Here is a 27,891-nt window from a genome sequence, read left to right on the forward strand (position 1 = left end):
GGTAGGTTGGATGGAATTACGCTTCAGGCTGAATAATACTTCACAGGCTGTGAGACTAAATTAACCTAAAGCAGTGATTTAACAGACATGGATATGAACTCAGCTGTGTTACTTACAGTCAGCAACAATCCTTAAAAACTACTTCTATAAATATTTATGTAATTAATCCAACCTTAAAACCATTCAGACATTTGTACTTATACAGCACAGTAAGATTTCCAGTGTACAAGAAGGGCTACATGATCAAACTTCAGTCACATTTCAAGCACAATCCAGACTCGGATATCCTGTAGGATTAGTTTTAATCTACATTTTTTCACTTACTCCAACATCATAACAGTCAGTTCTCTTAATTTGTTTGCTCATTTTCATCCTGTACTTGTCACTGTGCTCTGCACTTACTGAATAATTAAAATTATCCTTTTTTTTTTTTCTTTACTATTGGCCAGAAAGATAGCAATTCTACCAGAACACGTATATATGTATTTTAAGGCTTATATCACTATACCTATAAAAGCATGTTTTAATCACTCATCATTTATACAGAAGATAACCTTAAACAAGCAAATATTAATCTTTTTAAAAGTAGTTTTCTCATTATTATGCTCTCTTTGTACTCTCTTACTCCTCCCACATTCTCTGGGGTATATATTCTGAAATTTCACGCATACCATAAAGTATCTTTGGAATGTTACAGTATAATTGTTTAGAGAAACATTTAATGGATGAGTAAGCATCAAGAGGCCATGGCTAAGGGAAAAGAAAAGTTAAAATGCTAGAAGCATTTTGTATTGAATGATCTTCTCAGCATGAGGACAGGGGATGGACATTTGATCCAAAAATCTGGTATTGACTCAAGTGATATAAACCCAGCAGCCAGCACCGAGGCACAAGAAGCCATCCAACCACCTAACAAAACATCTGCTACCACCCACCTCTTTCAAACTGGACTTCAGTCACTGTCCAGTAAAGCAACCAAATGCTACAGGATATTATTTGGTTAATAACATGAATATTATGATAGGGGATTACGCAATCTTGACAATTGGCTATTTTTTTTTTTTTAATTGGTTGCTTGGTTTCCCAATTTACAGCACAAATAATTTGCATGTGCACGATACAGAAATGCAACAGAAGTAACTGGAAAAAAAGCTGGGCACTGAGTACAGAGACAGCTAAAAAAAGCTGAACATTCTTTCACTACAGGAAACTGCTGGAGACAATATGCTGTAAATTAAAGCCAATTTTCCTGAATTCCCTGAAGGACTGCTCCTCCCAGAGATTCTACAAATCCATTAGCAAAGGCCCATCACTGTAGTATTCTTGGGGCTTATTTACTGAAGAGAGTTTAAAAAAATCACATCCAAAATAAAATGTACAGTATATCGGGGGCAGGGGAGTGGGACAAATCAGGCCTAACCTTACATAATTGATTCATATCCTGATTATTGGAGAACAGCTGAGATGGTTTTTACTCCCAATTCCTCCTCCTCCTCCCCACACTTTTTTAAGTCAAGGAAAAGCAAAACAATTACCTCCCTACCTGAATTTCTGATTAGAAGAATGGATACTGAGGCAGGAGAGGTGCCATGCACTGACACGCACTGCTCTGGAAGAGTTAGAAAAGCCAAGCTTCCTGCAGACTTGTGTCACAGCTGAAGCTCGTCTTATGATTGGCACCTAAAATCTCTGTCCAAGTGGATTCTGGGGTGCTCAGCCACATATGAATTGCAGCTGGGGCAGTACGATCTATCCTAGCTTCATACTCCCACAGAATTTTCAGAAACCTAGTGTCTTTGAGGAACTTCTATTTCTGTGTTAAATTTGGTAGAGAACAGTTAACAAGTTAAAAAAATTAATTAGGAATGCATAAATAGTGTGAGTCTATAAATCTCATCTGGTTAATAATCTCAGGGACAAGTAGCACAAGTTCTGCTATGCAGCCTTCTAGTTCCAAACCCAATATATTTTCTGAAATTCCTCATCTATTTGTAAAATGTGTGAATCTAAATCATATGTAAAAATAATGGATCGCACATGCTGCTTGATTAAGGCTTTAAGAGATATCTGTAGGCACAAAAGATTGCAAGGGACTTCCCAGGTCACTGTATTTGCATCCTACTATCAGAAACACTATATTAAATAATCTCTTCCAGAAGACATACATCCCCATCTTAAAATGAGTTTTCTTTTTGCATACCCCCCCTTAAATAATCCCAGACTTAGGATATTTCTTTTAATTTCCAGCTTCATTCATTAAAGGCCCCAACCAGTAGCCACTTAGATGAAACACTTCAGATTGTGTAGGACAAGCTTTTACATCCTCAATTTTTTCTTCTTTTCTCTTCTCTTCAACACCACAGTGATCCAGATGTTGCTGTCAGATAAATTCACTGTTTTAAATCTATATTTTTTTTTTCTAATGCCACACTCAAAGGCAAATCCAAATATTCCACGGGTAACTTTTTCTGTAACTTCTTTCACTTGGTGAATTACAGGGAACCGTAATACCACTGCTGATTTTAAAACAAGGTCTATAGATGACTTCTTGTGTTACAATGACCACACCAGAGCCTGTAAGTATGTCTTTGGGGGTTAGGGTAATAGGGAACACAACACAGTTTACAATGAAGTCTAACAAACAAGGGTATGTTAATCTTTTCAGCCACTTAAATCCAGGAAAATCAAAAGCAAATGTCTTCCTACCATAGCATCACAAAACCCAACCCCAAATACTTGCATCTTAATGCCTGCTGGGATGTTTTCTGCTAACCATCCATTAGATTTCCTATAATACTCAGTACACACATTCCCTCCACAAGCTGGACTGATTTCTTCCACAGTTTAACTTGTTTTTGCCAAAGTCTCTTTTAGTTCAGCATTGGCTGCCTGCCTAACGACACAACCTTTCCTTATGCCAAAACTGTCATCTTTGGTTGCACAAGACGCATCTTACTTACAAACATGTATAATGAGCGTAATGTTTAATGCCTGAAGAGCTGCTATTTTAAAATGATCTCTAGCAAAACTTAAACAGATACAGAAGTGGGCAGTACCTAACCTTGCGGGGGGGGAGGGAAATCATTCTCAAGAAAGATTTTTTCTTCCTTTTGTATTTAAATACACCTTTTAAAAAGAAAACCCTAAACTAATTATTAGAACACAAAAGCATATACATTTAACTACAGACAGCAGTGAGAACTCCAAACCTGAAGTTGAAAGCTTTCATTCTCGCTCAGTGTGAAGTCATCATTACATAATGATCGCAGGCACCATAAACTTGTCTCTTATTGAAAAGACTAGCCTTTTAATATAAGAATCTGATAACCTTACCTAAGTTATCAAGTATTGCTAATGACTGAAAAAATCGATCTTGCTCTATTTTTCTGCTGTAACTTCAGTCACAGCTGAACCAAGAATACCTGTGTAAGAAGTTGTTCTTCAGTCAGATTATTGATCCAACGAGTATACCGCTCAGTAGACTCCAGTGGCTCTCTTCTGACTTGGCAACCAATAATCTAAAGCAAAATAAATCACATAGTGTAAGCTGCTGTACACCCACATGGCAACAAGATCATAAAATAAGCATTCAAAACATAGGAACTCCGAGAATTACGATTATCTATACAGTCTTTATTAGCCCCCTTTAATGTTCATAATTTAATATAGTCTAATATAATATAATATAGTATAATACAATATATCACAGTTGCTCTGCTCAAATGTTAAATTGTTACAGACTTTCGAAGGTCTCTAGAAAACTAACATTGAGAAGTGTCTTTCCAATAGCTTCAGCCTTGGGAATATTTGAACCATTTCGGCTTAAATTTGCAAAGGAAAGTAACCCAAAGGCAGACATCTAGAATGCAAAATTTCAAACGAAATAGTTGAAGTTTGGCAAATGAAAATTAGAACTTGGATAACACCAGACAATCATACCAACGGTGCCATCACCTATAATACTGCACGTTACTTATAATTCATATAAAACAAGGAAAAAAAAAAAACCAAACTGTATCCTGATTTGTCTCATTCATGGTAGAACAATGTAGACACCCCATTTTGATCTGTTCACTGAACGTACTATACACCCATTTGAGCAACATTTTCTTCTCCAATACCGTTCCGTAGCTGTACAGGTTAAACACGAATTTTAATATTCTGAACACCTATTGGCATAATAAATAGCTTCCAATATGCATCAAACCCAGAATATTAGAGGGATTTCATATGATCTGTAACTGCACAGACACATATTAATGCAATTTCATACAAATACTGAACTGTTTACTCTACAAATCTCTGGTTAGACAAGAAGCAGCCAAGGAGAACCCGAGGAGTATGACTATACAGAACTCTGCTGTTTGCTGCTCCCGATGGTCTGCAGTCCACCCTAAACCTGCAGGGTACTACAGGACTTCATTAAAGTAAGCTGACATTGTTTTATACCAGCTACTGCACTCCTGTCATACTATAACTGTCTGTTTCTCTTCCAGATTTTGATGGGTACTTCCCATCGAGGACACGTTCATTCATTGAGAATTAACATCAAAGCATAGATATTAGCATTTCTGAACAGTAATTTCAGATAATCAAGTTCTGTTCAAGAACAGCGTGGAAAACTTGGTTTATTTTCCACCCTAAGCATTCATAAGGAATGTTAGTGTATACACGGAGCACAGCAAGTTTAAATCTTTCAGGTATCTATTTACAGAGCTTTAAACCCCACACAGATGGAAGCAGTCAGGCTAGAATTCTGCACGTGCAGTTATGAATACTTTTGATGTGGGAACAAAAACACCACGAAGAGATCTTGCTGGGGGACGGCTAGCAATGAAACACCACAATTTAGAGTAAGATTAAATACAATGAAAACAACAAACATTAAAAAAAAAGAAATCACGATTGGCTTATCCCATAAGAATAACACAGAATGTCTCCAAACTATGAAATCTTTCCTCCATGACAACTACTAATTACTACGGACAACTTCAATCCTTATCTTAACTTTCTCCTGAGTTACAGCTAAGTAATAGTAAGACATTTTCAGAAGGTTAACTGAAAATTCTTTTAAACTGAATATCAATTAGAAGAGTTCACAGGTATGTTTTTAAAGGGGGCACTCCACAGATATAAAAACTTCACAGATGTACATATATGCAGTTCCGTGAGGATGATTTTTATTTAAGAATAGAATTATTTACAGAACTCCTGCTAGTATTCATGAATCAAGACAGGCTATCTTCTCTTGCATATCCTAGGATTTTATAACTTACAAAGACAATTCACAAATCGACGCCTGAAAGTCAGAATGGAAAAATTACAAAGCACTTTTTTCTCTAAAGGTATTGTATAACAATACAATACAGAAACTTAGTTTCTTTATTCAAATAGTCACAGCCTAAGCTGAACAAACAGCTTTCACGAGGCAAGAGTTAAAAAGAAGAATCTCAAATTTGTTTTTCTGAAAACCTGGTTTTCAATTAGAGCCAAGTAGTAAGTGCAGTCATCTCTTTCTATGCCATTCGAAATTTAAATGAGAAGCAGAGGACAGAGTTTCATATTTTTATATTAATATTTTTATATTAATTTCTGACCAATCTGACCATTTTCATAAATGCTGTTGATAGTTTAAGCAATCTAAAAAAAATGTTGAATCCAGGTGCTCAGCTAAAGGACTGTAATTCCCTGAAGTCCAAAGAACAATTGGTTCAAATCTCAACTCCTTATGCTTCCGGAGAAAACTGAATGGGTTTGATCAATTATCTGTACACACACCCAAGGAGAGGTGAAAGCAGACAGAATAACTGTTATTAAATTGGCTCCTGACAGCTCTTTCCTATACCATATATTACTTCTTCTAATTTTGAGTTTGACTTAGGTTCTTTGCCAAAATTTCCTCCTCTTTCCATAGAGCCACACAGATAATTCCATTGCACGCTCCAATTTACTTCTCTGAATTTTGGCTTGTAACAACGATTCCATACTAACTGTATGTAGGCCTTAAAATACTTTGAGCCTTTTGGAATTGAAAACACCATAATTAGGAAAAAAATACTCACCAAATAAACAAGTTATTTAGGAATTACTGTTACTGCAGTGATGGAAATCCAGAACAGAAAAAAACAATGGGTTACATTGAATTTCACCATAATTTGGGGCAGAATCCTTGGAAGCGTAACTTTCCAAACTCCTTCATCAACTGACATGCCTAACAGCAAGACGGAGTGAGAGGATAACAATCTAGAGCCTTATATACAAACACACTAATCAAATAAGAAACTAGGTTTTAAAAAAAAAAAAAATTTTTTTTGTACACAGCAATTGTTTTCTACAGCAAAGCTCAACCTAATGTTTAGAACAATAGTAAAACCAGCATAAGATATTAATCTAGAAAAATATATGAAGAAATACAGCAGAAGTAATAGGATTGGCCTCTGACTTTGAAGAGTCAGATGTTAGAGTAAGTCCACGTTTCAAGAAGCAAATTAGAATTTTTACCTAGTTCCATGAAAACGTAGAATAATGATTAGGGCAACCCTTCTGTTGTTGCGATGCAGCAGCACACTAAGCACCCCAAGGTTCATGGCACCGACTTTATATGTAGTTTTACTAGAATTGATGGCAAAGGGTTTGAACAAGCAGCTATCTCCAGAGCAACGGATTTCACTTCCATGACTAAACAGTACACAGTTGATGACTCTTGGTTCTTGAATTTTCAAAATAAGAGTCCAAAAACGCCCATTCTGTAATCACTACCAAGAAGCAAGTGTTATGATGACCTACTCTAACATCAATGAACACTAAGGAGGAAGAACAGTAAAACCGATGCTGAGAATTAATGTGAAGAAAAAAAGCTGCTTGCTGGAAAAAATGAAAACAATTCAAAATGTAACTTAGTAAAACAAAATTTTCTGAGACTCCACATGCTTACTAATGTCCTAATTTTTCTCTAAATGATATTTAGTATATAATACCTTGTCGCCCATACCTTTAGCTTTTCTTATTCTTTTCTAGTTTGAGCTCTAGAAGGCAGGCGTTATTGATGAATGGAATGCTCCAATGAATTTAATATAAAGATAAGGTTAAGATTTCACTCTAATTTCTTCTTCCTTACATACCGAATAGGATCATTAACGAGACAATAAAATATCATAATACATACTTAGCAATCCTACGCTTGTTACATATATGGAATTAAAGGAAGAGATAGAAGAGAAGAGGGATTAATGTACTTAAAACTTTACTAAAATGTCCTCCATAGCAGTGGTTTTAGGTTTGCTTTTTCTTAAAATTACCTAAACATGCTATCTACACACACAACAAAAATATTTATTTCCAGAAGGCTTTCTCATTATTCCTAAAATCTATTTGTTCACAAGCAAATTGAATTGCTATCTTCACTCCTCCTCCTCATCCAAAAAACCAAACCCACAACAACCACCTGACAATTCCTTTCCTTAAAAGCAAAGGAGCAAGAAAGCTACAGTTGCTGTTCTTAGTGGCCTTCCGTAGGATTTCCATGGAGGTACCAAACCCATCAGCAGGGCACATAAAAGCAAGGATCTCCCTCCTGCAGAAGATGGTATTGTAAAACATCATTGAACCACGTTCTTTAATCATGATATCACAGCAAAATACACTTAACAATATAAATGCACGTTATTGAGAACAGCTGCATTTTAATCTTGCAACACAGCAGGACAATAATTACAAATGCACAACAAAGTTAGCATTTTGTAAGAAGTGAAATGTTCACACTTCCCTCTGCCCTAACATGACAGCGAAATGTTTTGCGCAGTGCACAGACTTCCTGCTTGCTTTTCATTTTCAGAACCAACACCACTCCAGACTTCTAGCATCACCTTACAAGAGAAGTTTTACAGACAAATCTTAAAATTGTCGCTATGCAATCTAATTTATTTCTAGATCCTCAGCCAAAAAAAATTCCACACCTTTCTGCTCTTTAGCTGTACCATTCCTCTCCCAATGGGACTCTGACTCATGACTGGGATTCTTGACTTATATGGTTGCAAGATAAACATCACCAACATTGAGTAACTCAACCTGAGCCTTTGATACAACTTCTGTAAAGCACAGCTCATTTCACCAGCTCCTGTCATCCAATCAAAGTCAGGATTATTTCGAGTACAAGCGGCTTCCTCCAGTTCCCCTGTGTAAGGTGTGGCAGCAGAAGCAACTGCACACAGTTTCCCATTTCCTCCATGTCTCAAAGAGCTTTTATATTCACTGCACTGAACATTTCCTTATAGCTTCTAAAGTGAAGTGAAAGGTTTTTCACTGTTGCTTCTTTATTAAGCTTTAAAATACTTCGACTAAAAAAAAAGAAATCTTTCTGGCCTATTTTACACCCATTCAGACTTCCAGAAAGTACAAGAAACTCTCCATATTAGAAATATTCAATATTTTGAGTATCCGTTTCTATGCAAAAATGGAGTTCAAGTTTCAACTTTTTGATCTAATAGGGCAAGTTTATTTTCATCATTACAAATGCTAACTGTATACTGGCATGCATATACCTGTACCTACATTAAACTATGTAATATATACAGCAAACGCAATACGCTTCATATTCCAACTGGAAACTTGCTGCAATGCAGTATCAATATTACTTGCATAGGAAGCAGTAACATGAACCATAAACAAAATTTTTTTCTGGCTCACAGCAAAGGACTATGGCAGTTCATGGAGGAGCAAAACTTTAATCAGGAGAGAAAATCTTGACGATCCTTTCTGCTACAACATCAGATGAGGTAATTCACTTTCTAGACAGACAATTACTTTTTTTATGGACTAAATGTAACTTATAGCTTATTTAGCTATTTACTTAATTGCAATCAGCATTGGCCTCTCTGGAGAGAAATACAAAATAATTTGTCATTTATGGCACCAAGACACAGTGATAGGTAAGAATATTAAGAGTATAAAACAGTGGTCTGGTTTTACCTTAACTACCAACAAATACATACACTGAAAAGCCATACAAGTAACTTCTGAAAATATAAACGGCTTAAAATGAGCTTTGTGGGAAGAAGTGGCCAAATATAAGCATCTAGCTCACGGCCCGACGGTCCTGCCTGGCCTCCAGCTACCACTTGACAGAAGGACCAGGCTTCTAGCGTCCACCCGTCCTGTCTAGATGGTCTCAGACAGCCTAAGGTGTCAAAAGAGCACTAGATGTCCCTGTTTAGGCACCTGAATCTCTCTTCTCTAATAACTCTACCACTTCACAGGATTAGGATCGGAGCTAACGAATCGTATCTAAATAAGATTATCAGAATCAAAGTCATGGATATGTACTTTATGCCACTACATTTAAAACATTTTCAAGAGTTAGAGTACTATAGAACTAATACAATATAGCTATGATACAATTAAAACAGTACAAATAACAATATAAAACTAGACTTATGGGGTTCTCCATGAAACAGATGCTCTAAATTGGCCACAGTGCACTAGGTTAGCCATGATGTATGAAACACAAATCTAACGAGCACATTCAACAACTTGTTGATCAATACAAAGTTCAGAGTTATAATCATGTTCAGAGGAACTAGGCAGGACAATTACAGATGTTACAAAATTGTACTAAGAGTACATATAGTCACTGTTCTGTGAGTTACAAAACTGTTTCGCTGAAATACAAGAGTATTTCCGTCATATATCTGATATGCACAGAAATCAGCGTTCTATACCCAGCAGCAAGCAACGTCAGCCACCCGCTCACATGCCATAACTTGTTCCAACTTTTCACTAGTGTTTGTTTTTAAATGCAATATTCAGGTAGAGATGTTTCTTATTTTTATCATTTCAGGTTTTTATGTTTTCCCTTGCACATGTAAATGGAAAAGGACGTGGGTGAGAGGAAGCAAAGATTAAATGAGTTGACATTAATTAAAAACAACACACTTTCTGCAGATGCGGCATTTTTGTTTTTTTAATCACTACAACTTCCTCTAGCACAAAGAATCTTTCTTATTCAGGAGACAGCCGATGGGCCAGAACCCTCCCGTTGTACTAAAGAGGAAACAGGAATGAAAAACTAATTGGTCTCCAATTTTACCCCAATTTTTTCCATCCTAGTTTTATAAAAAGGGAAAATGAACAAAGAAAGGCAAAAGCACAAACTCTCTATATACATACATATGATTTCTTCATATAATATATCTTCTTTTCAGGAACTTTGTTTTAGGAAGTTTTTTTTTAATTAACCAACCAATAATGATATTGAAGCAGGTAGTGGAAAAATGTGTCTTTTACGCAAGGAGGAAGCTACAGGTTTCCTGTACAAAATAAATTGCTTTCCTCAACTTACGGTATTCAATGAAATGCAACTTTCAAAGGTTATCTGAAGTATAAAACTTTCTACACACTGAGAAAAAGTGTGCAGTGTTGAGTTTCATGTTAGAAATATGACTGAATGACGTAAACCTCCTACAAGAGAATGTAATTAACTACTTAGAGAAGCTTTCATTAGAAGTATCATGACATCTGATCCCAGATAACGTTCTATAAGAAAGACCATTCAAATAACAAGCAATACAGGAAGGATTATCCCTAGTGCACGACACCTTTTTCCCCCAATATGCCTGTTATGAGTGCCCACAGAAGGAAATTTCCTACACTAAAAGAGCTACTAGGAGACATTTACTTTGTCCTGAGTGTTTAAGTTTTTGTTAATCACGCCTACATCTTGATGGATAAAGGAAAGGTAGATGTCACCTGTGCTGTCTCCAAACCCTACTTCTGTTATTTTTGTTGTACTAATTTCCACCCCCACTCCACCCCCAACTGATGTGACACTGCAGACGTATCCTGAAATTCAGAAGAAAACTTGACAGGAGAGTGAAAATTTTTCTCTACATCTTCCCTCTGCATTGATTTCTTTGGTTTTCATTCATGTAACATTTTAAATATTATTTGGTTGTGAAAACGTCTACAAAAGTTTCCATTTTCTTCCTGGGTACACATACCCCCCCTTTATAAATACATATATTTATACATTTGCCTAAAAGATCAGCAAAGCTTTAGGTATTGGTGCAGTACCTCTAACACCAGCTGTCACAAGTATGGATGAGCAGCGTCCCCAGTACGTTTTATTGGAAGTATCAAGTAGAAATCTACCACAAAAAGAGCAATTGATTGAGACAGCCCAGGATTTCAAGTAGACTTATGAAATAGGACTTGTAGCGTAATTTTTAATTGCACAGCTGTGACTCAGCATTATCTCGTCAAATCACCCATTTCTCACAGGAAACACGATTAACACAATTTTCCACAAGTCTTTATTTATAATTTACTCAGAATAGCTAGAATTCTATTACGTTAACTAGCATGATTATAAAACTAAGATTTAACCATTAAAATATCTAAGTATTGGATAAAATTTTCAGCCAATGGTAACAAGCATCATTTCACTCACTTTAACCAAGGGTGAACAGGTGATTAGACTTATATTATTAATTTGTTCCTTCACCCAATTAAGGAAAAGTTAAAGAATAGTTGGGATTATACGTTAAAATCTATTTCAGTTGCAGAATACTGGAGCAGGGAAGCAAGACCATCTTGAAGAAATTTATCAGCTCTGTTTCCAGTTCTGCTTCTTACTATTCTTACTTGGAGCAAGTAGTTAAAGCTCTATATAGCTAAATCCATATTTTATAAAAATACTATTGGGAGATAGATAGATAGATAGATAGATAGATATAGATATGGGATACTATTGGATGGTCTTCCTTCAAATTGTGATGGTGCTTTAGAAGAACCTGTCTATAAAATGCTAACCATTAAGGAACTAAAATTATGTCAATAATAATAATTCTTGTTTAGGCCTGATTTAGCTGCCATTTAACCAAATTCCCCTTATGCTACCATGTATTTTATTAAAAGTAACACTGGCTACAAGAATTCACCGAGTTTCTTTAGGACTCAAGAAAATTCATCTTTTGGTAACGTGGCAAAATTACAGGGTGGTTAGTCCAAAAAACTATGTTACCTGAAAAACAAAGAAAGATTTACACAATATAGCTGTCTACTGAGTACACTTTACATTGAGTTCCCAGACAAGTACATGGTCACCCCAATAACTAAAACATCGGCTTTAATCAATAAGAAACTTGTACGGCACAGCAACAGCTAAACAGACTAGATATTTATACCAACACTCAGCATTTTGGATTTTGACCTTACTAGAAACAACACTTCACATTTATGTTGTTAAAAATGCTAAAAGATTTTATTATATTATGTTTTTCTACAGGCCCATGGCCTTTTATTTTTTAATGCAGCAGAATAGTGAAATGATTGAAGATATTAGTGGCTTTAAGAAGGATCTTGTGACCATCATTTAGTGTAATCAAAAAGGAATAATACATGGAAGAAATATTTTTATGTGGTTAAAATCTTTCCAAAATAATATACTCAGGGAAGAAGGTGGTAAAATGTATTTTCTCTCCCTCTCATTTCTGATAGAAGAAACAGTGTTCTTCAAAACACATGACACCTGTGAGGTAATTTGCATTCGGTGTAAAGATGCAAAACACACCCTAGTGTATTTAAAGCATGTTTTAAAAATTATAAAATATGTTGATAGTGCTGACTCCCCAGAGAACCCTTTAGGTCAAATGAATATCCATTTGGGCAGATGTTCTTATCTTGTAGAAATCCGTTTTTAAGAACATCTGCTAAACGCTCTACTTGGCACTGGTTCAAGTCTAAAGTCCACAATAGGATGTTACATGTTTATTCTCAGCATATGAAAAAGGAGTAATTAAAAACCAAGGAAGTCTGAGTTTTCTTTAGTGAATTTATATGAAAAACAAGAAGTCAAGGTGGTGTAATCAGAAGGAGCATAGCTGAGCATCACACCACACGTACATTTAAAAAGGATGTTGTCAGGCATATGAAATCATGAAGGACAAATATGACATTTTTGGAAAAACTTCAGGTAACTGAAGAGATACTACAGCAAATTAAAGGAGTTTCAGAAGTCTTTTGAAGGTAAATGAGTAAGCCCCAGTATTTTGATAACTAGCTTAGGTAGGAAAAAGCACCAAGCCTCAGAAGCCCTTATTCAAAATCTGCCATCCTGGGATAAACAAGATTTAAGGGCTCATCCTCTCTATTAAGGCTAGTGCACGTGCAATCGGAATTTGATGCAAATTAAGTGAACTCTTTGGATCCTATCAAGATGCTTACACAACCAGTCCTTTGTATAAAACTTAAGAACAGCCAAAAAGAGCAATATGTTTGCACAATTTCTATTTTAAACCCGATTTCTCTTGTGTCCGTAGCGCCACAAAGTATGATTGGATTAATAATAGTTATTACCACAGCAAAATATCTAAACACGAGGAGGAGAGGATCTTGATTTTCAAACATTTTACGCTTCACAGTTTAAAAAATTAAATATGCTGGAAGTCTACATTACAATCAGACCTTCAGAGATATCAAACTCCAGTAATCACAATCATTTGATGAGGTTATTGGCATGTGGAGGCCACATTAAACGCAAATTTAATTACAAAGTGGTGTAAGTTGGGATGTTTCTCATTTGGGATATTTGATTCAATGTAGAACAGACTTAAACTGACATTGTGACTTTGAAAATGCACTGTGGTTTTTCAGAAATAGCAAATTAAAAAGAATCTTTAAGGAAGCTGCCTAATAAAAAGCAAAGACACAGCTGAATTCCAGCAGATCTGGGTGATGTACATGGAAAGGCCCAATTAATAAAAACCACCGTAAGAATAATACTCTCATTGTCAAAGAAAGAATTTTCATATTCTTCAGTGCAGAAAAAGAAAAGGAATCCTATTTTCTCCTCTTAAACATACTCCACTGTCACCACTTCAGAACAAAACCTTCACAGAACTGCTGCTTTAGTCTTCTACACCCCATAGCAAAAGACGATTATTGAAATAGTGCTTTAAAAACCTCTAGTGGCAATTTCCTGAAGTCATAAATATATATATTTTTCTAAGTATCAATACTGGATAGCCTTAATTTAGAGTTACAATTTTCATAGGCTGAAGAAAAACATTAAAAATTTGTAGTTTGTTTACGGTGTGCAGTACACAGGAACTGAGTCTAAAGTATTAAAGTTATAATGACCAGAATAGTTAGATTAGTTCATAAAAACATTTCTCTGGACACTTTTTTCTCCTGCATCAAAAATAAACTGATTTTAGACAACCAACAATTGTAGGTAATCAGGAATACAATCTCATTTTCCCCTCTGTCCACACCAAAGATGGACCAGAGCCTCCTCAGATCTACCTTAGCCCGTTCAGCGGAGCAAATTCCTATAAACAGGGTTAAGCAAACAAATTTGATCTATTCATCTATCCTTCAAGACATGCCAGTATCCAATTCATTTCTCTTTGATAGCTGTTCTATGAATTAATGCTTATATTAAAGCTAAACTCCATAGGCACTGCTTGCTAGGACATGCCTGGGCAACACACACTGATCTGTCTCAAACATGCTGAGTAAGGGAGACAGAAGGAGAGCTGATGCACATTAACTAGGGAGAAACAAAGATTACTTAAGTTCTACACAATGAAGATTTTAATCAAGTTTATGTCCAAACCAAAAGCATTTATCAAAGAAAAATCTGCTAAGCTATATGCAACAACTGGAAGACCAAACAATAAAGGGGAGACTGGCAATACCTGGACCTCAGTAGAAGACACAGAGTGAGAGAAGATCACCAACAACATTAACTTGTTGCACTCATGAAGGACGGAATTTAAACGGAGGGCCTTTTCTATCCCACTGAACAGAGAGATCATATTTCAACATTATGGAGTTACGTTTAATGACAGTTTAGCAAAGCTTCACATATTCTTATTATCTTTTCACACCTGCAAAATTACATACAAGGTACTAACCTATTTTTGCAGTCCAGACTAAAACACTAACTTAAGTAGAGTAAAGGTAATAAAATCCCTCAGGAATAAAGGCTCAGACCACAGAACAACGTTGTTGACCACTTCCTTAAAACAGTAGAGGAGGAATGGCAAAGCCACTCTGGAGGCCAATTTGCATCTTCTCACTCCTAACTGAAGTCCTTGTCCCTTGCGTCACACTACTTCAGTTAAACAAGACCTGACCCGAGGCTCCTGAGAGCAAGTCTTTTACAGGCAGATGTAACCTCAGTCTGCCCATGTTCCAGGCTGACCAGAAGCTGTAAAGCTGCTGTGAGAGTAGATACAAGCCCTGCTAACGCTGGTGTAAGGCAGGAAATATTAGCTAGGGCTCAGCACTGCTCTAATCACAGCTATAGTGTTTCCAGCGGAAGCAAACTTCTGTCTGCTAACCCCCCACGAAGACATACTCTTAATATAGCACATATTTTTTCACTGTGTAACATCATACCGTGATCCAAATATGCTGAATAGCTCATGAACACATTTAGACTTCAGGTCACTTCTTAATGAGTTTACTAAAGACTTGTAACTCCACTGGAACAGCAAAACATCTAATAAACTGGTCCTTTGCATGGGTTCCAGCTAAAAAAGTACCAGGTGCAATTATATGAAAATCCATACAAGTTTTAGAGCTTCTGAATTCCAATTAGTACTATGTAACAAAAGACTATTTTAAGAACAAGACATAGGTATAGGAGACATGCACTATCTCAATTTTGCCAGCTCTAGCCATACAAACAAGGCTACTCTGCTCATCAGATAGAATAAATCCATGTCTAAGTGCACCGTAATTACCAGACTGCGTAACAACTTTGACTCCCAAGAGAAAGTACACAGAGGAAGCACAGCATGTAGTCTGAAGGGTAATCTGTTATTTCCAGGACTACTCTAACATTAGACTAACAAGAAGACAGAGCAAACAAAAGGCTTTAAGATCTTTCAGAGGTGACCAGACTCCATTGGTATGTGGAATGCAAAATCACTACCCACTGAGGGCTGCCAATATTCCCAAACTGCTACCGTTGACTGCCAGTGTGTAAGGTGGACTCCCTCTTTATTTTTCGTCCCATTTTTATTTTCTATCACATGTTCCCTTTCATCATGAAGCAGCCTGGCCTGTCACAAGACAGATAAAACAATCTTCTGCCTTTATTGCAGACTTGTGATAATAAGCAGGAACAAAAAGCCCTACATTAATGTGACATACTCTGGCACAGCTGCTCAGTAAAAGGCTCCACTGAAAAGTTCCCGCTGTACAAGCCAGTGTTCCAGTGAGTGATGCTGCACCGGAATTCTGGCACAAGAGTTCCTACCTGTGCAGTTGCACACCTGAGAGGAGATGGAAACAGTTCTCTAGATGTTTTTTCCACTAGTTGAGTACACAATGTCTTAATTACTCAACAAAACAAATCACTTGGATGCTATTTACACGCAGTGCTCTTTCCGTATACAAAACAATCAGTGCACACTCTGACTTAAAGAACTGCTCTGATATGCAGGACAGTACATGGAAACTGGTCCAGCCTACCTCGAATCACCTCCCTCCCTCCAAGGATGAGCTAGATCTAAAATATGGAACTCCCTGACAGATAATATAAGAATGTCTATTAATCTTTTTGCACTCAGAACAAAACAAAGCTCAATATTTGTTAAGCCATTCTCACAATACTGCTCTCGTGGATTAACTCATATAAAACCCCTGTCTCCTGCCAATACAAAAATAGTTGAAACATTGTCGCTCTTTAGGTAATTTGAAAAAGAATCAGGTCTCATTATCATGACAGCCATATAAACACTCAGAATGCTGATCTTAAAAGCTCTTTTCCACATTAATATCTACTTCATGTGCAAATAAAACTATTCATTTAGTTATACCTGTAAGAGAGGATCTACTCATTTTATTGTATACTCTTTCTGTTGCTACTAAGAAAATCTTTACTTGCAATTTCAGATATTGATTTAAATGAACACGGTGGAAGCTCAGAGGACTGACATAATGAAGAATCAATGGAAGCTGATCATTTTAGTCACAAAAAAGAGAAAGTGAAATGGCTCAAACTAGCGCTCAATAAGCAACAGGTAAGGAAAATGAGGGAGGGGGGAAAAAACACTTTCTAAGATGTAATAGAAATGTGCAACAGGTCTAGGCAAGCAGAATGGCACAGGGTACAGTAACAATACAAAAAAACTTATCTATTAGACTATAACTTTCAAAATCAAGAAATGTTATGTGTCCAGACCAAAAGAAAAAAAAACAGACTTCATTTCTAAGTTTAGTTTGCGACCTTCTGTGGCAGGGGGATGGGGGACAGGACATAAAATGGTTTGGCCTAGAGTTGTACCTTAGAGAAAGGATCAAACTCAGCTACATCATTCATTTGTTCATTTCTCCAGCTCATTTGCTGATTGCGCAATATTTGTTTACAGCTTTCCCAGCGGCAGATGAACAGGTCTGTGAAGGAGTAGTGCCGTGCATTGTTCAAGCTAGCTCAATCCAATCAACTATCTTAGAGTCACGTTAACCATCAAAGACATGCAGAATTTAGTCAGTTGGTTAACACATTCAGATAATGCAACAGGTTAAAATGGCCTTAGGCATTGCAGCTCCTGATCTAAGTCCAAGCTACAGAATATGCCAAAATTTTGCTTTAGAGATGCAAAACAGTGAGAATTTCTCATTGAAGAAATGCAAATGGTTATACTCAACGTTCTCTCACATGCCTAGGTATCCTACATGTTTGAGAAAGAGGCTAGTAATTTTACAACAAAAAGAAAGGTGTTCATTCTGACACTGGCACAGATTCTCCTCTTATTCAGCCAGTGAAAACAAAAGGAAATAACATTCTTTATTTCCTTTCTGGAATCCTTAGGAAAAAGAAAAACTGGAAGAGTATTCCAAGTGCTGCACCATTCTTGAAAGCCTCCACAATGGCACAGTGGCTTTGCAAAGCGTGGCCAGGTACCTCTGCATCCCAGGAACGAAGCATCTTCCAGAGAAGCTCTCGAATGCTACTCGAGCTCTCCAACAGTATACTCTAAACACATCCAGTGATTTCATCTTGGCACACCCATAGCAGGTCCTGATGCAAGTACCCTGCAAAAAGACAACCTGGGAGCAGATACTGCTAACAATCTCATCTGTCCTTGAAACAGAAAACTTTGGGACTTCCTTAAAGGGTACTACTCTGCTCAAATAAAATAAGAGAATAAATGCGGGACATAGGTGTGAAAGACTGCAGTGTGTGTGTGTGTGGTTTGGGAAATAATGCTGAAACTGCACATTTCCTGGGCTACTCCAAACTCCAAAACCTTGTTCAACAGAACACTAGTATGTACACAAAGTTGGATCTCCTCCAGAAGAACACAAGTATAACTAAAATAATATACAAAGGCCTGATTTTTTCAGAATTAAGGGAAATGTGAACTTGAATCTTGCCACTCGTTAGCTGCCAACAAAGCATACATGATTTGGGGTTGGTAAATAAGCAACACCTGGCTTACTCTGGAGAAATGGGATAGGTGCTGCTTCTAGGGATAAACAAACACTAGAGCGAGAAATGTTAGTAAGAGTTGTTCATTCTCTAGTAACAAAGTCATTCCTTATCTGATGAGAGCAGAAGCCATTTGAAGGCACACTTGTATGCAGCATAATGTAAGTGCACATGTTCAATCTGACAATAGTTCAATGACAATCAAATAAGTAATATTGAGTGCCCGAGTAGACTGTGGGTATGTCTTCATGATATATTCCAAGCAATACAAACTTGTTCTTCCCATGCTCTAAACTAATCTAAACTTGTGCTCCTGTTTTAGTGTGGTACTACTGGCCCATTTGCAAAGCTTACCTTGAGCTTTGTGCCTTACTAAATAACACTAGCCAAAGTCATTCCAATTTAGCACGGGAAATAAGGGTTTCCACCTTTCAGTTGTCTGACATATTAGTACCTAAAATCTTCAGTTTAGGAAAGTGTAAAAATTCTCAGAAGTGAATGGAGAGAAAGGCCCAAGATTTTAAACCTTAAGAAAAATGGTGGGTTTTCCACAAATGGCACAGACATAGTACAGATGGGTAGAGCCTGTCTCATGCCAGCACTTTCTCTCAACTTTCTACTGAATTGGAGGGTTTCCTTGCAGCTTTTTGGGCAATGACCGTAGTTTTCTTTTTTTCTTTTTTTTTTCTTTTCTTTAAACTTCTACTGCTTTTTATTTTCTATTATTTCTTGCCTTCTGCTGTTGTCTTTTAGGTGTAAGGATTTTCCTTCTTTGTTCTTGAACCTTACAAAAGCAAAAATGAATCTGTGTTTGAATTGAATGGAACATGTTTTTCCATTTTACAGGTATAGAAAATGGTTGTAATGCCTAAGTGAAGTATGGGTTAATGTTGTATTTTACAGAATTCTAATTCAGAGGCCTGAAAGGAGAAATGGGAACATCTGTTCCTAGGTCCAGAGCTCCCCAATAGTTCTGACACAACTTGAGTTACTTTGAGAAAAGAAAAGTTGACCTTCTGGCCACAAATCTACTGACCAATGCCGGGGATGGACTGCTGTTCTTAAAAGAATGATCTCTCTACTGTCCTCAGAATAATCATACCATTCAATTTTCTGGCCTTGGAAGATGGTTGGGGATGTTTGAATAAAGTTCTGTTCTGTACTGGAAGTTCTGACTCTAGCTTCAGTCAGTTTGATAAGCCAGACTAGGTGGAGGAAAAGAAAAACCAAAAAGCAGAAGCTTGAGAAGTGCCTGTGAAGCAGTGAGCTTTTTTGGTTTGTTCCTGAAATTCTAATTTGCAGACTTGGACTTTCCACTGTTTTGCAACGTCTTCTGACCTGGATTTTTGACTTTATGTCATCTCAGTGTACTTTATGTAGTCTCAGCATACTTTCAGAAATTTTGTTCCTAATCCTAGCTTTGCCAGTTGTTACTGAGAGCCAGAATTTCCAGTGGGCTCTAATATTGAGGCTTCAGTCTACTGCCATTACTACTGTAGATTTACAGGTAAGAAAAGCCTCCAACTTTCTACACCAAGAGAATTCTTCTCCCAGATCCTCACTAATCCCTGAGGTTCTTCCTTTTTCGTGTTATTCTTAAATGCAGATTGCCTTACCCTGACTTGAAGCCTGGTAGCTAAAGAGTGGAACAAAAGATATCAGATGCCTTTGGAACGACTCTCCAACCAGTTGTTCTTCAGAAAAACTACTGTCTCTGTTTCTGAAAAAGCAAGAGGCTTGCCCCCAGGTTCAGGTGCTGGAATAGGATTGGGGTAGCACTGCAGCAGCCCTTAGCTTTATTGCCTGTATCGTAGACTACTTAATCATGCTTTAAAGAGCAAGAGCAAATTCTTATCTTGAAGCTATTCTTATAGCTTCTTATATTCTTATTCTTATCTTGAAGACTTTTTAAAAAAAATCTTGTAGAATGGAACTGTTCTGTCATCAGTAACATTTACAGTGGAGGATTTTGGACCTCAAAAGACTAATTACTAATAGATTATGGTTTTATTAAATGCAGCTCTCTAGAACCGCTGTCATCTTGTCCTCTGGTGAACATTTTACATCATATCCAAGTCCTGTTGAGAAGGATTCTATAAATAGGACACTCTTAGAAAACATGAGTTTTTAAGACTTTGCGTATTCATACTACAAATTCTTAAGCTTTGCTAGCTCAATATGAATACCTCCTTTTAGCAGTTTGAAAGCTTAGGGACATTGTACTGTCTATTGATAATATAACAGTTACCAACCTTTTGTCAATATGTCAGTACTCAATATTTTTTATGTCAATAGTTCTGTCAATAGTTCATACTGAATGTTGTTAGGCACTAAAGTATAACAGAATAGAAACAAAACAGTTGAAGTGTTTTCTAAATAGACCACAAGCTGTTTAGTTGAAATTAGTCTAATTTTTAAAAAGTCTTAATATACAGATATAGAAGTCATATAAGCAAGAAATATGATAGCCCTTAACCCTAGTTTCCATAAAACAAGCTTACTGGATCAACTTGCCTCTCCGGTTTTCTGACATTTTACTACAGAATTACATTAACTGATTCATATCAGAACAAAAACAACTTTTGATGTATCATTTTATTATGTTCACAATATGAACTAGGTTAACTGCTACTCAGGTACTACTAAAAATTTGATAAATTATATTGTAAGGATTATGAGATTTCACAAAATACCTAATACAGGTGGTGTGATGAGCAGGTACACATCTCACCGCTAAACAGCCAGTTTGGCAGACATCCCTCAGCTGAAACAACTGCAATAATCTCTACTTTGAAGCAAGTGTGTTTTGGAAGAAAAGTTCAAAAGGTGTTTAATTCCCAGAGAGTGATAATCCTAAAACTGTCTATTTTGTTCTGAGACCTGCAGGAAATACCTTCTTGACAGATCAAGTCAATTGACCTTTCCTTTCCAGAAACCTCTTGCACACTGAAATAAATCTCACAAGAGAAAATGTCAGAGATGTGAAAACAACAAGCCTATTTTTGCTGAACACTGCTGACAGGAATACAAACCCAGTTTTCAATTTTATAAAGGAGTACCTATGTCAATAACATTGGCACATAAAGTAATTGCCATAACAAATTATTTATATTCGTTATCTTTAGGTAAATAGAACATATACACAAACTCTCTCTAAAGGATCCTGGTCCTAGTCACAAAAATTTATGTAAAATCAACATCATATAGATCATAAAACAACTATCCCACAGAATGTTTTTGAGAGTTTATTTCACAAGAATAAGAAAACATCGATTTAACTGTAGGCCAGTTTATCAATGATAACAACCTGTACATTCCTTACAGTTTACAGTTTCTTAAATATTACAAACAGATAAACCATAGATGTAGCCAGTCCTTTGCAGCTTTTCACATTTCTTAGTAAGGCTACACAAAAAAAGGCATTCTCCTTTAGATCACACACATTAGTGAAACCTGTGTACTTATTTGAAAAAGAGTATCACTGTCATAATGAGATCTGGTTTACTGAACAGAGAAAATAAATGGAAGAAAAGAAGTTCAATCAAAGCTACTATTCAGCACAAGGATTAAAAATAAAGGAAAAGAATACACTGGTTATTGCTTTGCCTCCACCAGCCCTACTGTGAAATTTTCATATCCTTTTAAAGATGTATCCGGCACTCTGTAAAAGAAAGACACACAAATACACACAAGAAAAAAGTACTCACACTGTTCGGATGTTGAATGGCAGCTTCGTGCTGCAGTCTAACCCGCTGTGGCATCATCACATCATCCTGGAATAAATAGCACACTGTTGCTGAACATAAAAAGGGTCACAGTACAGTACTCAGACACACATCAGAATATGCTGTTAAATTAACATCATTTTACTGGCTTGCAGTCAGAAATACAAATGGAACAAATATTAAGAGACCTTACACTTTCAGTGGATTAAACTCAATCTTGTTCAAATTGGAAGTGGTCAAAACTACTACGCGACAACTGTGTTGTGATCTCAGCGTATCTCTTACGGGCACCCACACATTTTACATTTCTAAAGAAATTCACCACCTCGTTAACAACAAACTCTAATAACAGTAGTGGTACTATGTGTGGACAAGGAACTAACCTTGATTAAAAGCATGAGATTTGAGACATTCTAGCCATATGAGGAAACGTTCTTTGTAGTCTGGCTATATCTTGTTTCATTGATAAGGAAAAGCCTTCAGTCTCCAGATCTACCAATGTGTCGTATTTCATGAGCGCAAAAACTAGTATTTGTGAAACGATAACATTCTAAGGGGGAAGGGAAAAAAAAACCAAACAAACCAAAACCCCACACGCATCAAATGCATCAGCATTGACACTGGCTTCAAAACACACTACCTAGATTTAAATTTGATGTTAATACTTCGTTCACCTGTAGCATAAAGGTCTATTTTGTTTACATACAAAAAGACAGGTTGCCTTGGAAAGAGTCGGTAACCTTGCTATTCTTCCTTGAACAGATAGGAGATATTCTTTTCAAAATCATATACTTTTGAAATTACATTATTTCCTGTTCAAAATTATATCCTTTCTAGACTATGGTTTTACAGCCTATTAAAACTCCCAACTGTAGCACAAATTTTCTTCCCTAAATTTAATCTCCTGAGGTTTCTACCTATAATCTTTTCTATTTTGGTGCCACATTTCTTCCCTTTTAAAAGGTCAGTTCAGTCTTTCTCATATGTTGGTTAAAGTTAACACAACCTATTTCTCCTCAGAGTATTTTCAAATGGCCCTACCTTATCAGGCAAACATAATTCAAAGGAGCCCTGAATTCCTGTTCTACAGCCATTCTTTTAACAGTTCCTCACATTAAAATCATTCTAAGGAGATTCCTACTAAAGCCAAACAAAACAAATATCAAATTTCCAACAACTTTCACTTTAAAACTTTCAGTCAAATCAATGGCAACAAAAATATATTAGTGCTTAAATATCTAGAGCTTAGAGGGTTGAATGACCTTGATATAAAGGTGACACTATAGTTTTATCGAAAACAACGCGAGGATGAAAAAAGTTTTAGAAGTAGGTCCAACTATTTAATACAATTCAAGGTTAAAGATAAAACAAAGGAATATTAAAACTGACCCTTATCACATGCAAGTTTATAAAAGATGGAAGGAGCACATTGTCAAAAGCATTTTTCTGTATTTTGTATATATTTACTAATAAGCATAAGAGATGTTACTGATTTTCAAAGCCAATAGAGTGAAAAAACCCTTCTGATTTCTCAGCCTCTATGCATCATTTCCTTCAAAACTACAAGGATATTGTTTACCATCAAATCCACTTTATCCATAAGGCACCAGAATTCAGGTACTGTATCAAGCATATGTTCCAAAAAAACTTTTACCCTATTTCCCATACAAACCACAATCATATTTCTTTATGCCAAATCCGGGGCTGATTTTTTTAAATTAAGACCTGGTTTTCATATAAACAACAGGAGATATATTTTAACTGAGCTTTGTTTACTCCTTTAAGAATTACTTAGGTTTCTTAGATGTCTTGTTAAATCCCTAAAAAATAGAGAATGCAAAAGAAATCTATCAAAAAGCAAGGAATTTCAATGCTTAGAACAATGTTACTATTATCTCTTACAATATACAACATACACTCTTGCGGTAAATGACTCCACTGTTTATGATCCTGCACAACAGAGATAAATTTAACAGAATTCATACATTCACAAAGATGAAAAATAATCTAGTTGATTTAAAAGGGTTAAATCAGCGTAGAAAGTATGCAAACCAAATTCAAATATCCTATTCACCAACCAGGTCAACAGTATGTTTTTATAAGCAGACAACTTGACAGGAAAGGTCTAGCTCCCCCTGACCAAACACTAAGTCATTTTGATGCTATTGGCAAAACTAACAAGTCTACAGATTTGGGTCTTAGGCTATCATCAAGTTCATCAGTATTCTGTAAAATCCAGCTAAAGAGGGGGCACTATAATCACAAAAACTTCAAAATGCCTTTTTTTTTTTTTATAAATACATTTTTGTTCTCTACTGCTGGAAAACTCTATGAACTCTTATCCTGAAGGACCTTTAAAAAAGATTTTTTAAAATAATTTTGTCTTTGGGTTTTTTCGGTGTGTTTTTTTTAATTAACAGTTTGACACATATGATGCACTGCTGTATAGTTCTGTGATACTTTTCAGGTTTGTGGAAGGAGAAAGAGAGAAAGAGAGAAAGAGAGAAAGAGAGAAAGAGAGAAAGAGAGAAAGAGAGAAAGAGAGAAAGAGAGAGAGAAAGAGAGAAAGAGAGAAAGAGAGAGAGAAAGAGAGAAAGAGAGAAAGAGAGAAAGAGAGAAAGAGAGAAAGAGAGAAAGAGAGAAAGAGAGAGAGAGAGAGAGAAAGAGAGAAAGAGAGAAAGAGAGAAAGAGAGAAAGAGAGAAAGAGAGAAAGAGAGAAAGAGAGAAAGAGAGAAAGAGAGAAAGAGAGAGAGAAAGAGAGAAAGAGAGAAAGAGAGAGAGAAAGAGAGAAAGAGAGAAAGAGAGAAAGAGAGAAAGAGAGAAAGAGAGAAAGAGAGAAAGACAGAAAGAGAGAAAGAGAGAAAGAGAGAAAGAGAGAAAGAGAGAAAGAGAGAAAGAGAGAAAGAGAGAAAGAGAGAAAGAGAGAAAGAAAGAAAGAGAGAAAGAGAGAAAGAGAGAAAGAGAGAAAGAGAGAAAGAGAGAAAGAGAGAAAGAGAGAAAGAGAGAAAGAGAGAAAGAGAGAAAGAGAGAAAGAGAGAAAGAGAGAAAGAGAGAAAGAGAGAACATAGTTTAAGACATAATCCCAAATAAAATAATAAAGCAATTAGGTGATGAGGAAGACCAGCACAAAATACATATCACATCCCAGACAAAATTGCGTCACATCAGTAATCTAGCTTTTTAGACTCAGGCTTGGCAACTGCTAAATCCAACTTCAACACTTTACAGATTCTTTACTATCGATGACTGGGCAGGTAACCACAAAGTGGAAAACAGAATATATTTATACAGAAATAATCTTACGTAATGTGGTTGTATTCTAGACCAGTGTTTAAAAAAACAAATTAAATTCTAATGAGTAAAACCAGAAAGATTGTACCACAAAGTAAGAGCACTTTAAAAATTTTTCAACTTCATGGGCCATGGATAGGAGTGAGACGCCCAGCCATGCACTGTACTGGTAAGGGTTTATGGAGTTTAAACAACTGTAGTGTTAGACAACTAAGACGTGAAAATATGTTATCCAGTTGTACATTATGTAATCACAATTTTTCTATCAAAACCGTTCTATTTATGATACTGAATTCAGCAACTGTGTTGCCAGATTTTGGGTTCTACAGTCAACAGAGTTTTGTTTTTTGGTTTAAGACTGAGAACAAAACCTCAGTAATTAGACAAACATTTCCTGAATTATTTTTCACTCATGTCATGTCAGACAAAAAAAAAAAAGTACATAACTGAATGTAGCTGCTGTATCAAAAAGGGAAGTATATTTAGTTTGTTTCTGTCTCCTAGGTGTGAGTAGGGAAGATAACAAGGCTAGCAGTGAAGTACACTGAATATATAATTTTAAAAAAGGGAAGTTTAACAGAAGTTTCCACTGAAATTCAATTTTCCCTCTTAACATGGAAGTCTCTAATGGTTGTCTCCTAGCAGACATAAGGCAGACAGGATGAAGAGAGATTTCCCCCACTGAAAGAACGGACAAAAGAACAGATTTAAAATAAATGCTAGATAAATGCATGCCTTCACTAAGCATATACTTGCAATAGGATAGCTAAATAAAAAAGAATCTGTAAGTAAATCTAATCTCATGGGACCCCACTCACCAAACTTTGTAGAAAAATTACGAAAAGTCTCAGGTAATGCTGGGTTTACTGTCATCTAAATATGTACATACATACAATGCAAACAAGGCCAAACAAACAGGTAAACAGCAAGAAATAAAGCAACATAAACAGAAACCTACTTTAGGCACTCAAAATAACCCAGAATTTATAGGAATTTTGTTGATTACAAACACGCTTCCTGTTCTCCAGTGTCCATCCTGAGCAGGAAAACAATTTGCTGAAAGATGGGAGAATGAAAAGGACTTTATTTCACATGAAAAGCCAGCAGGGATTTCTAAACAAGCCCAGATGTGTTTCTGCCAGCGGGGTGCCGTGATCTCCATCACCTTTCAGTCCGACCGGCATTCTGCCTGCTTGTGTTCCTATCAAATATATCCCTTCTGCAGAAAGCTGGCTTGCTCCTGTCAAGTTCCACACCACTTACCGCTGCTGCCAGAAAAGCTAGTTATACAACTATCAGCTGGCTTGTTTTCCTTCCAACCAGAGGCACCATTCTTTATAAAAACACACACAATTTATACTGAGCTAATTGTTTTGTTTTACTTTACTCATATGTTTAGTTGAAGAAAAGGAAAACTGAATCAATAGCCTGAGCTTAAGAATATTACTCAAAGCTGCTGTTGTTTCAGTATGTGTTTCTTAAATCAATTTGGGTAAATTCAAATGACAAGCGTTCCCTGGCCTCCTCAACCAGGCCGTCTGGACCACACTGAACTCCACGGTGGTAACTTGATGATTTTTCCGTTAAAAGTGGGTGTTTTTGCACTTCAGAAAGTAAAACAAAATGTACAACTCAATGTACAATACACATCTACTTTTTAAAACCAAGGACATGTTCCCATAAAACAACACACTAATTATAGCTCAGTATTGAAGCGCTTTCTTAAGCTTACACTACGGACTCAGCATCACATGCTTTTGTAAATTCCTTCGTATTTGGCTGCTCAAAAAAAAAAAAAAAAAAACCACAACCTAAAAACCCCAAACACTCCATCCTCACAATAATAGCACCTTCTTTCCACTGCAGCTATTACACACAAAATACAACCTGTAGCAACACCAGGACGAATGCTGGGCTCACTGAGAAACAGTATGGCATCTCCAAAGTCTTTCAATCCATCAGATGGTCATTCATGTTCCTGCACCTGCTCAGACTATAGGGAAAATCTTTCTTTGCTATTGTTCCGTTCAGCTCCTTGAAGCAGAGAAGTAAAAGGCCTGGGACCTCCAAAAACTGGCCTGTCAACAGCAGTACCAAAGCAAATACACCGACCCTAGGCAATTTTCCAGAGGGCAGGTTTTTATAGAAGCCCCACACTACCAAACATTGGAATCATGCACCCTAATGGCCACAAACAAGTCACCTGAGCAGAACGCGCCCTAATGATCTGTCAGTACTTGCAAGATCACAGGAAAAAATACTACTTCTCTGCTTCTACTTCTGAATTAAATGGAGCAAAAAAGGGGACAACAAAGAAAACACTTCAAAGTTTAAGAAGCTGTCCTTATTGAGCACCTTTCTTTTCCTGAGCACGGCAACAAAAAGGTCTACATGAGAAGATATACTTGGTGTTCTTCTGCGCCTGAGTGACTA

General features: G+C 36.5%; 1 protein-coding gene across 7 annotated transcripts in view; it reads right to left on the bottom strand.

The window, feature by feature from the left end:
* The window catches only part of QTGAL (queuosine-tRNA galactosyltransferase), a 131,493-nt gene that overhangs the window by 88,612 nt on the left and 14,990 nt on the right, over positions 1-27,891 (bottom strand). For 6 of the 7 annotated variants that reach the window (XR_015703206.1, XR_015703205.1, XR_015703207.1 and 3 more), the window contains exons 5-6: positions 22,150-22,215; positions 3,423-3,518 (exon numbers count right to left, since the gene is read on the bottom strand). Coding sequence is in view for 4 of the 7 variants with exons in the window: in XM_087750721.1 (XP_087606847.1) it covers positions 3,423-3,518; positions 22,150-22,215 (162 nt within the window). In the remaining 3 variants the exon portion in view is untranslated. Of the gene's footprint in view, positions 1-3,422; positions 3,519-17,914; positions 18,415-22,149; positions 22,216-27,891 lie in introns of those variants that run through there. The other variant, XM_087750722.1, reaches the window with a different exon arrangement.

This window comes from Nipponia nippon, unplaced genomic scaffold (assembly GCF_047370975.1).
Source record: "Nipponia nippon isolate SJK-2023a ecotype South Korea unplaced genomic scaffold, ASM4737097v1 scaffold_14, whole genome shotgun sequence".
Classification (NCBI taxonomy): Eukaryota; Metazoa; Chordata; class Aves; order Pelecaniformes; family Threskiornithidae; genus Nipponia; species Nipponia nippon.